The sequence below is a fragment of the Onychomys torridus genome, chromosome 4 (genome assembly GCF_903995425.1).
Source record: "Onychomys torridus chromosome 4, mOncTor1.1, whole genome shotgun sequence".
Lineage (NCBI taxonomy): Eukaryota > Metazoa > Chordata > Mammalia > Rodentia > Cricetidae > Onychomys > Onychomys torridus.
Window position 1 is genome coordinate 116,710,814 of NC_050446.1, and position 17,164 is coordinate 116,727,977.

At 49.7% G+C, this 17,164-nt stretch overlaps 2 protein-coding genes across 3 annotated transcripts in view; one reads left to right on the forward strand and one right to left on the reverse strand.

Annotated features, from left to right (window-relative positions):
* Positions 1-9,921, forward strand: part of Acot8 (acyl-CoA thioesterase 8) — a 14,495-nt gene extending 4,574 nt beyond the window's left edge. For both annotated transcript variants that reach the window (XM_036186131.1, XM_036186132.1), the window contains 4 exons: positions 3,465-3,690; positions 7,089-7,246; positions 7,789-7,983; positions 9,676-9,921. In XM_036186131.1, coding sequence (XP_036042024.1) covers positions 3,465-3,690; positions 7,089-7,246; positions 7,789-7,983; positions 9,676-9,794 — 698 coding nt within the window. In that variant the 3' untranslated portion in view covers positions 9,795-9,921. The remainder of the gene's footprint in view (positions 1-3,464; positions 3,691-7,088; positions 7,247-7,788; positions 7,984-9,675) is intronic.
* On the reverse strand, positions 8,936-16,689 carry Snx21 (sorting nexin family member 21). Its single transcript, XM_036186133.1, has 3 exons — positions 16,179-16,689; positions 15,634-15,791; positions 8,936-10,990 (listed from the first exon to the last, which is right to left on the reverse strand). The coding sequence occupies exons 1-3, from the start codon at positions 16,435-16,437 to the stop codon at positions 10,316-10,318; spliced, it is 1,092 nt and encodes a 363-aa protein (XP_036042026.1). The 5' UTR covers positions 16,438-16,689; the 3' UTR covers positions 8,936-10,315.
* Between the last annotated feature and the right edge of the window lie 475 nt (positions 16,690-17,164).

Below are 17,164 nucleotides of genomic sequence, written 5' to 3' on the forward strand. Positions count from 1 at the left end.
TAGTCACATATACACACAATAAAAATCAATTTAAAAATACTGCCCCCCCCCAATAAACAACACTTGCTTTATACTCTTTCCCTAGTTTTAGGGAATCACTGTATTCCATATAGCCTAACCAGCTGGTAGTGGTGCATGCCTTTAGTCCCAGCACTCGGGAGGCACAGGTAGGTGGATCTCTGTGAGTTCAGGCTAACCTAGTTACAGAGTAAGTTCCAGGACAACCAAGGCTACACAGAAATCTTGTCTTGAAAAACAAACAAGCAGGGGTTGGGGATTTAGCTCAATGGTAGAGCGCTTGCCTACCAAGTGCAAGGCCCTGGGTTCGATCCTCAGCTCCACAAAAAGAAGAAAAAAGAAAAAAAAAAGAAAAACAAACAAACAAAGAAAATGTTGGGTGACTGTGACCAAACCTGAGGACCTGCGTTAAATCCTCAGATCCACATGGTAGAAGGACAGAACTGACTCTTGCAAGTTGTCCTCTGTAGCTCAGTTGGTAGAGTGCTTGCCTGATATGATGAAACCCTGGCCTTAATCTCCAACGCCAAATAAACTGGGTGTGGTGGTTGTTAGGGTCCTGGAGAAGTCTCACTAAAGACCACCACCCACGTATGCAATCAGCAAGAGTGTTTATTACCAGCATGCTGGGGCATTCCATCTTACACAAAGGCAAAATCGCAACTCCCAGAGAGGCTCCCAGGCTTCTTTTAAACGCAGGCTAGTCAGGGGTTGGTTAAGGATACACCTTTTCCATTTTGGGGCAGGCCTAGACAAGTCCCAGGCTTTGTCCTTATTTGGTTATCACCTTAAGCTCAGTGTGATCACTGGGGTTCAGGCCTGGTACTTCATGTACCAGGCCTCCTCATCCTTGCTGTCTATCAGGGTGTTAGAGATTGATTGTCTTTTGTTCTTGGCTCTTCCTCAGAAACTGCTTTCTCATTCTCAGGAAACTGAAATTGAGGCCTGATCTCTGACAGAAGGCTGAGCAGCCTGTTGTGGCCTCTGCTCGGTCCTCTCAGTGGTGTGTTCTTGTAATCGCAGAATTCCAAGAATTCTAGGCACAGAGATCAGAAGTTCAAGGGCATTTTACGTGATGAGTTTACAAGACCCTGTCTCAAAGAAAGAAAAGAAGGGGCTGGAGAGATGGCTCAGTGATTAAGAGCACTGACTGCTCTTGCAGAGGACCTTGGCTCAATTCCCAGCACCCACATGGCAGCTTACAACTGTCTATAACTCCAATTCCAGGGGATCTGACACCCTCACACAGACATACATGTAGGCAATGCACATAAAATAAAAATAAATCATTAATAATAAATTAATTAATTAAAAGAAAGAAAAGAAAAATTGGGAGTTGAGGGTGTGGCCCATTGGTAAAGCTCTTACCAAGTGTGTGACAAAAACTTGGGTTCCTCCAGGCAGTGGTGGTGCACACCTGTAATCCTAGCACTCGGGAGGCAAAGGCAGGCGGATGGATCTCTGTGAGTTCGAGGCCAGCCTGGTCTACAAAGCTAGTTCAGGACAGGCTCCAAACCCTGTCTCAAAAAACCATAAAAAAAAAAAAAGCTTGGGTTCCATCCTCGGTTTTAGGGAACATTAGTAGGACCCACCCAGGGCACTTTACACATGTGGAGGTGATGGTAATCTCTCCCTTCCCTGCCTTCCTTTTGCTTTTCAGTGCTATAGTGTTTGAGTGGTTACTGGGCTTGGCCCAGTCCCTCCCTGTATGCTAGTTGAGAGGGATTTGTGCTTCATCTCTTCACCTTCACTGTAAGGTTTTTTTCGTTGTTGTTGTTTAGATTTATTTATTTATTTATTTATTTTGTATACAGCATGTATGACTGCAGGCCAGAAGAGGGCACCAGATCTCATTACACATGGTTGTGAGCCACCATGTAGTTGCTGGGAACTGAACTCAGGACCTCTGGAAGAGCAATCAGTGCTCTTAACCTCTGAGCCATCTCTCCAGCCCCCCACTGTAAGGTTTTTTTGAGACAGCCTCATGTGTCCTTGGCTGGCTTCAGACTTGCTATGTAGTCATGGGTGACCCTGAAGTTCTGATCCTCCTGCCTGCACCTCCTGGGTGCTGGGATTACAGGCACACACCACCACACCTTGTTTACTTGGTATTGGTTAGAACCCAAGGTTTCCCTCATGTTAGGCAAGTACTATACCAACTGAGGCATGTTGCAACCCAACATTGGCCATACTGTGATTCTTCCAGTCTAGTGAATCTTTGACTGGGTTTTGTTTGCCTTTAAGTTAGATTATCTAGTCTGTCTTGGATTCCAATCCTTCTGCCTCAACCTCTTGAAAGTTGGCATTACAGACCAATCCATAAGTATAATAATTGGCATTAGTTTTGATTCTAAAATCAGGGAACACTTCATTTAAAAAATAGAATAAGTGTGGGCCCAGCATGGTGGCACATGCCTTTAATCCTAGTATATCCTCTGCAGAGTGAGCTCCAGACTAGCCATGGCTACACAGTGACATCCTGACTCAAAATCAAATCAAAAGGAAAAGAAAGAGATGTTAGAATAAGTATTTCAATGAGCCAAGCAGAAGAGGTTGGTCTTGATACACAGAGAAAGGCTAAAAACATAGAAACAAGAAGTGAATGGTCATTTCAGTTACTTTCCTTGGGGCTGGAGCTGTATTTCAGTGGCAAAGCACTTGCCTAGCATGCATGAAGACCCTCGTCAGCCTCAGACAGCAAGGACTTGGTTACTAAGTGACGGCTCTTCTAATTTTGCCTGTTTCAGACTTTGTACTAAGTGGAGAAAGCCAACTGTGTGTCTCTAACCAGTCACACAGAGCGCCCCCTTCCAGTTGGTCCTCCTGCAGCATCCCTAGGCTCACAGCCTCCGTCAGGGCACACTTAACACATCTGTTTTCTACTGTGGAGATGCCACACTCCCATACCTGTCTGCCTCTCTGCCAAAAGCAAGTGGTAGCAACATATCGAGAAGTCTGTCTTTAAAAAGAGAAAAAGAGGGGCTGGAGAGATGGCTCAGAGGTTAAGAACACTGGCTGTTCTTCCAGAGGTCCTGAGTTCAATTCCTGACAACCACATGATGGCTCACAACTATCTGTAATGAGACTGGCTCCCTCTTCTGGCCTGCAGGGACACATGCAAACAGAACACTGTATACATAATAAATAAATAAATCTTTTAAAGAGAGAGAGAGAGAGAGAGAGAGAGAGAGAGAGAGAGAGAGAGAGAGAGAGAAAGAAAGAAAGAAAAAAAGAGGGGCATGATGGTTTACACCTGTAATTCCAGCACAAGAGGATTGCCCTGAGTCCCAGGCCAGCCTAGGCTATAGGGTGAAACTTTGTCTCCAAACAACAGCAACAAAAACCGAGGCTGAGTAGAACAGAGGTGTCTGCTTACCAACTGTGATGATGACAGACAGAGCCCATGGACTTACTCAGGGTCACCTTGTCCCTTCTGTCCACTGCAGGGGACCCAAAGGTGCCAGTGCTGTACCACGTGGAGCGGACTCGAACAGGAGCAAGTTTCTCAGTGCGCTCCGTGAAGGCTGTGCAGCATGGCAAGGCCATCTTCATCTGCCAGGCCTCCTTCCAGAAGCTACAGCCCAGCCCCATGCAGCACCAGTTTTCCATGCCCACTGTGCCCCCACCTGAAGAGCTGCTGGACCATGAGGCCCTCATTGACCAGTATTTAAGGTAAGACCTGAGGACTCAGGGAGGTGGCTTTTTGTTGTTTTTTAATTTTCAAGCTTGTTTTATTCTTTAGTTTTTATGGTGTTAGGGGTCAAACCTAGGGCCTCATGTGTGCTGGATAAGTCTTCTACCACAAAGCTATACCGCAGACCTCAGGACATTTAATACTCTGCCCATAGTAAAAATCACATTTAGGCCCTGGGTATCCACATGCCTTCAGAGACAGGCAGGTCTATGAGAATTCAAAGCTAGCCTAGTCTGCATGGGGAGTTCCTGGCCAGCCAGCCAGCCCTATGTGGTGAGAGCCTGTCTTTTAATAAAAAGAAAACAATACTTAGCTGGCTAGATTTTAATGCATTCTGATATTTCCATACTATTGTCTATTTCTTCCTAACAATTATTACCATGTGTGTAGTGTGTATGGTGTGTTTGTGTATGTGCATGCCACAGCATATGGGGCACTCCGGATGACTCTGGAGTTGGTTCTCTCCTTCCACCTTTATGTGGGTTCTGGGGGTGGAGCTCAGGTCCTCAGGTCTGTATGCCATCTCACTGGACCACCATTTCTTTTATTTTTAATTAGTGTATATTGTACGAAGTAATGGGTTTCATTTTGACAGTTTCATGGATGTATATAATGTATTTTTATTATTATTTCCACCTATTATCTTTCTTGTTCCCTTTCTCTTCCCATATAGTCCCAGGGCAGTGTTCTCTCTCTGTCTCTGATCTGTCTCTCTCTCGCTCTCTTCCTCTTCTCTCTCTCTCTTTCTTTTGAGACTGTTCTCTCTCTGTAACCCTGGCTGTCCTGGAACTCTCTGTAGACCAGGCTGGCCTCTGCCTCCTCCCAAGTACTGGGTCTAAAGGACTTTGCCACCTCTGCCCAGCAGTGTTTTCAGACTCTGGCTCCTGCTCATTAGTGGGCCATGAACCCCCTAAGTGGATCCTGACTATGTACTAAAATTATAAACTAGATCCCAGCACTTGGGAGACAGAGACAGGTGGGTCTTTGTGATTCCTAGGTTAGCAAGGGCTACATAGTGAGACCCTATCTCAAAAAGATGGGGGTGGGCTGAAGAGATGGCTCAGCCATTAGGAGTATGTGCTGCTTTTGCAGAGGGCCTAAGTTCAGGACCCAGCACCCACATGGTGGCTCATAGCCACCTCTAATTCTAGTTCCGAAGGCTTTGACATCTCCTTCTACCCTCCATGCGCACTAAACATGAATGTGATACACATAATACATGCAGATAAATGCTGATACACATAAAGTAAAAACGAATTATTTAAAAATTTTATGTACATGGGGGGCCTGGGTGGTATACTCTGTGATAGAGCATGTGCTTAGCATGCCCAAGGCTCTAGGTTCAACACCAATGCTGCATGCACATATATGTATATAGAAATATATATATTTTATATACAGTATACATAAGCAGAAGAGGAGATCTTGGAGTCCACTGTGCAACTTCAATTTCAGTTGTGTTTCTTATTTGTATTAGCACATGTGCGTGTGTATGTTGGGTCCTAGTATAAAGGGCAAAGCTTACACTCATCCTGCAGCCAGCACAGGCATGAGATAGCTTTACTATTATTAAGATATTGGCTTGGGGCTGAAGAGATGGCTCAGCAGGTAAAGGTGCTTGCTGTTCAAGTCTGATGACCTGAGTTCGATCCCTGGGACCCATAGAAAGGTGTAAGTAGGAAACTGATTCCATGTATGATCTTCACATACATGCTGTAGAACATGTGCATACTGCCCCCTACTCATCCATAATAAATGAAATAAAATATTTTAAAAAATTGGCCCTGGGTTCAATTCTTGTACTTGAATTCAACAATAAACATTTTTGCAGCCACTGGGTAAATAAATAGCCTCCAGTCCTCTGATTCCTCCTACTTCAGGCCTATGATGTAGCAGCTTTGGAGTTCATGTATGGCAGTGTGAGTGTCCACCTCTGAGACCCTGTTGCAGAGTATGACCTACTGGTCAGTATCTTCACTTTAGTCTAAATATTTTGACTCTACCTTGGTAACATATTTCTGAGATCACAACAAATAAAGTTTGACAAATGCTGGACTATGGGGAAGAGCTCTAGATACAGACACAGACACATGGCTCCTGGCCAGGGCTGTGACCTCTGTTAGTGCCTACATCTGAAGTATGGGAGCAGCCATTTCTCCAGCTGTGCCAATGGGCGAGAGGTCCTGTAGCATGTGCTGGACACTGGGGTAGCAGCAGGGCATGTGGGATGGGTGTGGGTTCAAGAGTCTGAATAGCCAGGATTCAAGTCTAGACTCTGTCTGCAGTCTGTACGAGCTTGGTCCAATGCTTGCCCACTCTGAGTCCATACCTTTGGCTATAAATGGGGCTAATTGTAACTCACCTCATAAGGCTGCTGTGAGGATTAAATGAGGTAAGCGGTACATAGGCACTTAGCAGGTGCTGTGTGAGTATTATATCACTAACAGACAAGAATAAAGCACAGGGCATGGTATGCACAGAAATAAAAATAACATATTCTTGTTAAAGGAGCCTGAATTTAGGACTGTGCTCGTCAATAAACTAGCTACTAATCCTGTAGGCTATATTAAGTTAATGAGCTAGAATGAATGATTCTTTTTGTGTGTGGTGCTAGGGATCGAATCCCCGGGGCTTTGTGCATGCTAGGCAGGCTCTCTGCCATGGAGCTGCATCCCCATCCCACACCCCTCATCAATGTTGTTCTTTAGTTACAGTAGTCACATTTCAAGTTCTCATGTGACCAGCGGCTGCCATGGAGGACAGTGCAGGTGAACAGTCCACCAGATGGGGTGGCAAGGGCAGAGCCTACTAAGAGCACTGAGGGGTCCATGGAAATGGTGTCACCCCAGCACACAGGCTCCTCACTGCTTAGGATAGAGAATGCAGACACGTTGGGAGACTTTTTCCATGTTCACAGTTATGAGTGGTTAGACGTATGAGCTGTGTGTGGGTCCAGACTGCCTGACATCAGACTCTTCATTCTCTGAGCAAGCCACCTGGGTTTCCTGTGATCATGTCTCTTATCCATTGGAGTGAGGACCACACATGTCATGTGACTTCCTGGCAAGGAATGGGTTATGGTTGTATGTAATGCTTGGATTGGTGCCTAGGTCTTACCTGTGTGTGTTTGCTGTAAGACAGGTCACATCATCATTCTCCTGTTTCAGATGGGAATAGGTTCAGAGAGAGAACTAACTTGTACGAGACTGCATGGCTGAAATGATGAGGAAGGGGTTCAAACACTACATTGCTTTGCCAGCTCCATGAGAAAGCTCTGCAGGACAGAAGCCCCTATGGACAAATGGTGGGGACCAGAAGAGGCAGCACAGAGAAGCTCCCTCTCCTTGGGCCTCCTTGTCCTTGTCTTTACTTTCAGGGACCCTAACCTCCACGAGAAATACCGAGTGGGGCTGAACCGAATTGCTGCCCAGGAGGTACCTATTGAGATCAAGCTAGTGAACCCACCCACCCTGAGCCAGCTGCAGACACTGGAGCCCAAACAGATGTTCTGGGTGCGAGCCCGGGGCTATATTGGTAAGAGGACCCATGAGTTGGAGAAAAACACTCCAGGAGTCTGTTTGCCCTTTGTTGTTTGAGTATCCCACTCTCTCTTTGGGCCTATTTCCTCATCTGAGTTCTGTAGGATTTGGCTCAGTGTCTCACCAGAGCCCTTACCCTTTAACGTGAGAAGAATGAGGTGACTGTAACCCCATTGCTGGCCCTTTCTGGGGGAAGCAAGGTGCCTTGCTGAGGTTCTTATCTGGGTCAGCGGCTAACCATAGCCGCCTGGGTGAACTGGAAGGTCCCTGTTCCAGGACTGCGGACTGGCTGGGGGTGAGAAACTTGGGAAGAATGGATTTGCATTTGTCTTGTCCCTGGCCTCCCTAGTTCCCACCTCCTTTTTACACACACACACACACCCACACACACACACACACACACACACCCCAACCCTGGGCCAGGTGTCCTTGCACAGTGACTACTTTGTGTGTGGTAGTCCTTTTCCCCCACCCCCTTGCAGATCCTGAGCTGGGCAGCCAGGAGCCCAGGACTGATAGGGTTGGGACCTGTTGCAGGGGAGGGCGACATCAAGATGCACTGCTGTGTGGCTGCTTATATCTCTGACTACGCCTTCCTGGGCACAGCATTGCTGCCCCACCAGTCCAAGTACAAAGTGAAGTTCATGGTCTCGCTGGACCACTCCATGTGGTTCCATGCCCCGTTCCGAGCTGACCACTGGATGCTCTATGAGTGCGAGAGCCCCTGGGCTGGTGAGTGTGGGCCTGGGGCCAGTGTCCTTGGGATGGTAGGGAAGCTGCTTTATTTGTAGATGTTGCTGGCTTTTCCTGCTTTCTGGGGATGCTACACAGGGCCCTTGCACTGCTGCCCCTCAAAAGTATTCAAACATGCCAAGCATGATTGAGTTTATCTCAGAGACCCAGTGCAGGTGCCCAAACCACTTTAGATTCCAGTATGAACTTGGGAAAATCCTTTCTCCTTTCTGAAGCCTTTTCTTTTTTGTTTCTTTTTTTTGGCAGGGAGGGCCAAAGTCTCACTGGAGCTCTGACTTGCCTGAGATCCGTATCTCTGTTCTGTGAATATTTATGTGCTACTGCACCCCGAGCCCCCTCCACCCCCCCCCTTTTTTTAACCAACCAGGGTCTCATGTAACCCCTGCTTGTCTTGAACTCTATATGGAGTGGAGTCTGGCTTGGAACTACTGATCCTCTTGCCTCTACCTCCCAAGTGCAGGAGCCACCATGCCTGCTTCTCAGTTTTTCATCTGAATAAATAGGGTTATATTTGACAACACTATCTAACCCTAGTAAGCCACCAGGCTGCCACTTGAGGGAGCTTTTTCTAAACTGATTGCATTCTGCCCCAGCAGGTCCTGGTCAGGTCCAGGAAACTGCCTTTTTTGTTTGGTTGGTTTTGGTTTTTCAAGACAGGATTTCTGTGTAGCTCTGGCTGCCCTGGACCTTACTCTGTAGATCAGGCTGGCCTTGAACTCACAGAGATCCTCATACCTCTGCCTCCCTAGTGCTGGGATTACAGCGTGTGCCACCATGCCTGGCTGTAAACTGTGTTTTAAGGAGCTCCCTGAGTGATTCCATGAGTTGGCAGGATCTGGGAGGGCACTCCTGTAGTGAACCAAGAGAAACCCAGACTCGTTGATGTCTAGTGTTTGAGCCCTGGCTCTTTTATAATGAAGTACACTTCAAAGGAAGAAAAGCTTTGCTTTATAAAACGGACAAGACTTAAGCAACCCCTTACAGTCAGGAAAGGGTTACTCAGATACCACCAGCATCACAGGACGAGACTCACAACCTTGAAGTTAGGACAGTCAATCACTTCGGCCTGATCCTTGGGGCCAAGCCTGAGCCTCTTTGTACTTTAGTGTCAATGTGTGCAAAACAGTACAAGAAACAAAGCCAATGCTCTCTGGCTACAGCTAGATCTGAGTGGGCTCTGCGTGTAAAGGAAGCCAAAGTTAGCTTCCTAAGAATAACTATCTCGGGCCAGAGCCACCAAGGTTAAGAACCCCTAGATGGAAAGGGATGGGAGGCCATAGCTCATTGTCTCAGGTCCTGTCTCTGCGCTCTCTCCCCTTCGTGGTGGATGACCAGCTGGGAGGACTAGCTTGGCTTGTTACAAAAGGAAAGAATGAGATTTCTCATCGGGGCCTGAGAAGCAGCATCTGCTTGGCCCAGCCTGTGGAGACTGTTGTCAGAGTGCCTTTCTCTGTGGTCTTTTGAGGAAGTGAGCACATATATGAAAGTGCTTTTAGACCATCTAGTGGAGGGCAGCCCCCTCCCCCAGTGACTATAACAGGCTCACATGGGTATTTGGAGTAGTCATGCTGTTCCAATGTACCTTCGTGTGGGGCAGCTCTGCCCTGTGTCAAACACAAAGCAGGCTTGTGCTGAAGCAGAGGCCGTTCTCACCCTTCTCCTTGCCCACAGGTGGCTCTCGAGGGCTAGTGTGTGGGCGGCTGTGGCGTCGGGATGGGGTCCTTGCTGTGACCTGTGCCCAGGAGGGAGTGATCCGATTGAAACCTCCGGTGTCAGCGAGTAAGCTGTAGTCAGAGATGACTGGCCTGGCCCGGGCTTGAAGAACTCTATCCCTACTGCCATTTCCAGGGCAGGAGCCACAGCTGAGAGCCGGGCTTCCTGCCTCCTACGTCCAATAAAGAGATTGTCAACGCTGGAGTAGCTGGTCCTTAATTCCCCCGGGCAGAGCTACAGCCCTCCCCCTGTCTCTAAACTCCAGGACTCCAGTAGTGCCCGGCCCTTCAGCCAAGCTGTTTTACTGGTGTAGAGGCCCATGGAAAAGGAAACAGTGATCCTGACCTGGTCGTAGGCTGAAGAGCCGATGCCAAAACTTCCTCCTTGTATCATCCTAGGGTAACCGCAGCCAAAGTTTGTTTGGAGCCCAGCCCCACAAAACGAATTCCTCTCAGTCTGCTGCAGACTCTTTCTGGAACTACTTTAGGGGTTCCCAGAACCCCTTTCGCCCCCGGTTGCTCACTGTGTCCTCTACGGCCCCCAACCCCCTGACCTGGGGCAGCCCCTTTCCCAGAAGCGGCCTTAAGACAGGTAAAAGTTAGTCCAGCACCTCTTTGATGAGCAGCTCCTTGAGGCTGGGGGGTGGGATAGGGGTAAGGCCTGCCTCCTGTAGGGACTGAAGCTGGGCCTCTGTCTGCCGTTTGTCTAGGCCCAGGCGCCAGGAGAGCCGGACATGGGCCTCTAGAAAGGGTGCCAGGAAAGGATGAGGTCTCTTGTCTCCCAGCAGCTGCAGAGCCTTCTCACTACATGCTCGTGCTTCCCCAGGATCCTCCAGCTCCTGATGGCACACAGCCAACCCAGCCAGAGTCACCAGGGGGCGGTCTGGGCCAGAAGGGGTGCCCAACTGGGTCTGCAGCTGCCAGGCGTTGGCCCAGAGTGCCAGAGCCTCGCGATAAAGGCCAGTGCAGGTGAGGCTCTGCGCCCGCCGCAGCTCGGGCAGCACGAAGAAGTCCTGCAGGTCTGGAGCATGGCGTAGCTCGGGCACTGCCTGCAGGTGGCTCAAAAACTGTTCAAAGGCCCGGCTCCGGCGGGCAATGGTTTCTGCCGTAAAGTTCCGGCGCAGGCGCTTACGGGGGAAGGAGATGGCAGCCATGGGGCCCCGGAATTGCCGCTGCAGGTTTCTGTGCAGCCGCTCAAAGTCCGAGTAGCGGCGGGAGATCTGGGCCGGCTGGCGATCTGGTGGCCCTGGGCCCATCACGGCGAGGGTGTAGAGCTGTCGGGAAGGCGGATGTCAGGACTGGTGTAAACCGTCTGTGGGTCCTTTTCCTCCCTTCTGCCTCACCTCCTCCCCCTGGGACTGTCTGGGAGGGAGGACGCTGCAGAGCAGTGGCCAGGAACCCACTCCCATCTTACCTGAGGCTCCTCTGAAATGACCCAGGCCCAAGGCAGCACAGGGGAGAAAAAGACAAATGAACTTCAGTGTCAGGCTGCCGCCTGCTTACTGCTTCTGGGAAAGCTTTCCCTGCCCCTAGGGAGTTCGTTCTTCTGAGTTCACTAGACCAGGACTCACGGAACCCCAAGTCAGCCTCCTTCCAGTGATCTCAGTCAGGCAAGCAGGGACTCTGAGGTCTGTCTCTGCTCTAGGGAAAAGTTCCCGGGTCAAGGTCATCGTTTGCTCAGGTAGGGAATGTCCAAGTATTGGTGCTCAAGGTTTTTAGGTGGTGCATCATAAACAGAGTGGCTCCCGTTTCTGTTGGCTTCCTTTCTTTTGGGTCCTCATCCACGATGGCCCCTAATTCACTAATCTGGCCCAGCCTCCTGAGTGGAAGGACTAAAGGATGTGTCACTATGCCCAGTCCCTTTATTTTTTTTTGGGGGGGGGGTTGTTGTAACTTGTGTTTGGGCACACATACCTGAGCTTGATACCAAAGCTTTACAAATGGGGGTCAGAGGATAACTTTCGGGATTCAGTTCTCTCCTTCCATAATGGGTTTGGAGGACTGAGCTCATGCCATCAGGTCATGACAAGTACTGAGCTGTTTTGCTGGCAAGATTGTGTTTTGTTTTTTGAGAGTCTCCTGTGCTTCTGGCTGATCTCAAACTTGTTACGTAGTCGAGTGCTGACATTACAGGAATACAGCACCACACCCAATGTATGAGGAGCTGGGGATCGAAGCCAGGACTTTGTGTTTGCTAAGGAAGCCACACCTCCAGTCCTCTGGAATACACCGAGTCCAGGGCCTCTGTAGCCCAGGCTAGCCTTGAACTCCTGGTGATCCTCCTGGTGATCTTCTTGCCTCAGCCCTGAGTGCTGAGATTACAGACACAAACCACCAGGAATGGCTTTTCTTTCTTTCTTTCTTTCTTTCTTTCTTTCTTTCTTTCTTTCTTTCTTTCTCTCTCTCTCTCTCTCTCTCTCTCTCTCTCTCTCTCTCTCTCTTTTGAGCTGGGGGTCTTGCTTTGTTGCCTGGTGGCTTTTGACCTCCTACGCTCGAGTGATCCCCCTGCCTCAGCCTTCTAAACAGCTGGGACTCTAGTCATGTGCTGCTCATCCTTTCTACTCCTTCAAAGCACAGGCTGGTGCTACCGTTCATCTTTATTTTAGGAAAGAGCCAGAAATCTCAGTTCAGAGCACTCTGTAAAGAACAGTGTCTGGGCAGGCTTTAATGAGCCCTGGCCCTTCTAGACACACTGTACCACATCTTTAGCCTCCAACTCTGTGTGTGTGTGTGTGTGTGTGTGTGTGTGTGTGTGTGTGTGTGTTTCTGGGGATTGAACCCAGGGCTTTGCCTACGTTAGGTAGACATCTACTACTACTGAGCTATATCTCCAGTCCCTGCCCCATTTGTCTGAGACAGGGTCTCATGTAGCCCCCTCAGACATGCTAGGTATCTGAGGATGACCTCCTCCTAATCCTCTTTTCACACATAGTTATGCCTCACCACGCCTAGCTGTGTGTGTGTGTGTGTGTGTGTGTGTGTGTGTGTGTGTGCGTGTGTATTTTTTTCTCTGTGAGACAGGGTCTCACTAAATTGCCCGGATTGTCTCATTATTCTAGTCAGGGTTACCTAGTCTTTCTTCTTTTCAAAGTTCACAGTGCATTTTATAAAACCTATTCTATACCTATCAACTCTGCATTGCTCAGACACATTGCCTATGGAACTTTTTCTTTCTTTTTTCTCCCAGGCTGGCTTTGAACTCCTGATCCTCTTGCCCCTATCTCTCAAGTACTGAACATACACGTCTGAACGACCAGGCCTCACTCTTCTTGTTTTCTCCAGTTACTCACACTCCAGAAAAGCTGTTTTCCAAAGGACATACTTTAGGAAGAGCTGCTCCGCAGCAGCCTTGGATACATGTAGGTTGATTTTTAAAATCTCAATGTTTTTTATTCTTTGAGAATGTCATATGTGCATATGACATATTTTGATCCCATTTACTCCCTACTCCCTTCTTTTTATTTTTACTTTTTTGCCAAAGACCTTTTTCTATCCATTTATTTCACCTGATGCTCGTAATGAGGTAACAGTGGTTGTAGTCGTTAGGGCTCAGCTGTCCCTCGGTGGCAGAGTACTTCCTGTCATGCATGAGGCCCTGGGTTCCATCTGAAGCACCTCTGACCCCTCCCCCTATGACTGTTGTTCTGTCGCCTGCGTAAGTGTGGCTCATGCTGGACCCAGTACTTCCCCTGGTAAGTGTCACTCCGTCCTTGTCAACAGCACTACAAGGAAGGTGTCTTGTCTGTCAGTTGAGGAAGCAGGCAAATCCAATAGGGAGTGAAGGGCACAAAGACTGGCCCAGAGATCTGATTCTAAAACCTGTGCTCTTGACCTCCAGGAGAAGAACCATGGAGACATGGGGTGCCCACTGCACAGAGGAAGTGGCTTCATTTTCTAGACACAGGTCAGAACAGGAGATGGCCCCTGCCCTTCCTTAAGCCTTTCCGCCTAGGTCCCCCAGAGTCACCCCCATTCTTTTCTGAGAGCTGCTCTTTGCTGACTGATCTGTGGTGTCTCATTCCTGTGCATTACCCCTTACCCACCCCAGAGCTCTGGAACGTTTGCCACTGAAGATTGGACCATCAGGGCCCAGTGGTAGAGCATCTGCTTAGTGTGCATAATGACTTGATCCTTAACAAGATATAAAGCCTGCAGCATCTATCAGTCCCTGCACAAAGTGGAACAGTCACCGCATGGGCGTGGTCCTTGTTACTAACAGCAACAGAGAGGGGTGGAGAGACCCAAATATGGGCCAGGGCTCCAGGGCTCCAGGGCTCCAGGCCCCCAGGCCCCAGGTCTTGCTGAGTCAGAGGTGGAGGAGGGTGTGAAGAGGAGGGAAGTGACAAGCTGGGAGCTACCACTGCCAGGACAGGACCAGCTAGCTCAGATGAGGGAGCAGGACCGGGCCAGTCTCTCCTGCACAGCAGGAAAACAGGGACTCCTCTTCCATACTCCTCTGTATTCAGCTCCTTAGTCCTGATGCTGCTGAAGGTGGGAATGCTGGAGAACTGATTGTCAGGAGGTTGCTGCAGGCCCTAGATACCTGACATTTCCAACCTAAAGTTAAATAAGAATACAGGCCGAGTGTCCCTTATCCAAAGTGCTTGGGACCAGAAACATTTCAGATTTTGGAATGCATCTACACAATGAAATTTCTTAGAAATGAGACCCAAATCTAGATACAAAATCTACAAAGTAAATAAAAAATATTGTTTTAAGTCAGGCTCTCATATATTCCAGAAGAATGTCCTTGAGCTTATGTAGCTGAGGCTGATCTTGAACTCCTAATCCACCTCCTTCCAAGCTCTGGGACCAAGGTGTGTGCCACCACACCCAGTTTATGTAGTGGTGGGCATACACTCTACCAACGGAGCATTACATCCTGGCCCCTAAAACTTATTTATATTTCTTATGTACTTTATACACACAACCTAAAGGTAGTTTGGATTTTTGTTTCTGAGTCAGGGTTTTATGTGGCCCAGGTGGGCTTGCTATGTATCTGGACTTATCTGGAGCTCCTAACATCTGCCTCTACTTCCCAGCTGCACCAGGACACTCAGCTCTGAAGGTAGTTTTATATGACTTGGGGTGTTTGGGACAAAGCTCAGTTCCTGAGCGTGGTAGGCAAGTGCTGTATGAGCTACATTCCCACTTGGTGTTTGGCCCTTTTGTGTTTGTGTGTGTGTGTGTGTGTGTGTGTGTGTGTGTGTGTGTGTGTTGCGGGGGGACAGTCTTACTGCCTCAGCCTTTCAAGTCCTTATGCAATATTTTTAAATGGGCCTACATGTGGAGCACACTTCACATGAAGTTAGGTGTGGAATTTTCCACTTGTAGCATCATGTTGACACTCAAATGCCTAGGATTTTCAAGCATTTCAGATTAGGGAATCTGAAACTATATAGCTACCATTTTAATATTCCACAATGCCAGATGATGCCAAGGGTTCTTTGTGCCTAGTCTCATTTACCTCCTGCTATAATCCTGTGCACTGTTCTGCCGCTCAAACGAGGAGACTGGGGCCATCAAGGTTACAGAACCCACACGAGGTGAAGCCACCGATAAAATATATGGGATGTGAATCAAGGCTGATCTGGATCCAAAGCGCATTTCCTTAATCCTGACCCATGCAACTGGGTCTCAAGTCTGTGTCTTGCTGCAGGTGACAAAAATCCATGGGGTACCGGGCAGCACACACCGGTTGTGACATGAGGCAGCTCCTGAAAGGTCACTTTTTCAGTGTAGTTTGCCTGAGGACTAGCTCAAGCTACATCCATCCCTTTATCCTGCCTCAGTTCCCCCGGGTGTAAAATAAGGACAGCCATTTATAACTGCATAGCCTGAAAGCTGTGGTGTCCCCTACTTTCTCTCAGACAGACTTCTAGACACACTGCCTAAGGGTTCCTGGAACCTCACTCACCACGTACTTGGAGGGAGGGTCCTTGACAACATTGGCGCTGGTCACCTCAAAGAGCAGCCGCTGTGGAACTAGAGTGTTCCGAGACTTCTTCCAGAAATCCTGCAGCTGCCGAGCCAGAAGTTGACTGCCCCGTTGTCCATCAGGTGGGGGACTTCGTTCTGCACAAGCACATGACCAGTCATGTTAAGGGGCTAGCCAGCGCCAGGGTTAACGTAAACAAAATGCCATGACCTCATTCACGCCAGCGAGGTAGGCTTTATCCCAGCGCCTGGCTTACAATAGATGCTAAATATCTCCACCCAAATCAGCTAGCACACCATATATTTATCTCCCTGGTCCTGTGCATTTAATATCCACAAAAACCCTGAGATGGGATGGTTCCCATGGTTGTGACTCAAGGTCACACTGCCAAACGGTGTCTGGAAACGCTTAAGGTGTCAAGAGTTTCAGGCAGATAACTCAGCCCCCGGGATGCTCTCGGAACGCGGCCAGCGTGGAGGCCTAACCGAGCCCGGAGGTTCCTGTCTTCGATCTCCCGCACTCGCCTGCGTCTTCTCCCGATGTCCCGTCTCCGGAGGGCAGCGAGTCGGGGCCGGCCTCGTCGTCCTCGTCGTCCTCGTCCGGGTCATCCTCGGCACTGGTGAAGCTGAGGGTGCCGCTGAGGCGGGAGGACAGGCCCTCGGCGTCGTCGTCCTCCAGCTCCGAGCTTTCAGGGAACTGCTCGGCCTCGGGGCCTGCCGCCGCCTCCCCGGGGCCATCGCTAGCCAGGGCGTGTCGCAGCCGGTGCAGGAGCCGCGAGGCCATGGCACCCGGGGGGGAGCTCGCTAAGCTGGGTCCAGGGCCCGAGAGGGTGGGGACCCCCGCCCGGAGAGGGGCCCGGGGGCGTGTCAGTGGGTGGGACAGAAGAGGCCACGCCCAGGGGCAGCAGCAGCGGGGACGTGCAGGAGGCCGGGCTCTACCTTGCTCCTCCCTGCAGCCTGGGCCGCGCCTCCACCCACTGCGTCCTGAGTGCGTCCAGGGTTGGTTCCCCGGATCCGGTGCAGCGACCCGCGGCTTTAAGGGGCCCTTGACCCAGGGCGCTCAGAGCGCCGCCTAGCTGCTTCCTGTCGCCGCCCAGCCCAGCCCGGCCCGGCCCGGCCCCGCCCGCTCCTGGAACGGCCTTCGGGAGGGACGCAGTGGCCGGGCTAGCCCAAGCCTCTCCCGAAACCCGTCCCGATCGGGCTGGCTTTGCACCCTCTTGAACTTGCCCCACCTCTACCGGACTCCTGGGGCAGCCCCAAGCTTTCCCCCTAATTTCCATGCAGTGCTGTGTAACTTTACAATGCAATTTCAGGGCATTTAGGAGCTCGGTTCTCACGTGAGAAAAGCCTGAAATCCGGCCTCACCCAGCCTAGATTTTCTCCTACGAAACAAGAATTCTAATATTAAGACTACATTTTCAGCTCTTGTAAGACCCTTACTGCAGTGCCTGGTGCGAGCATCCTGTGGGAAGTAGTCAAACAGGAAAACAGACGCAGAGGCTGTTACTTGG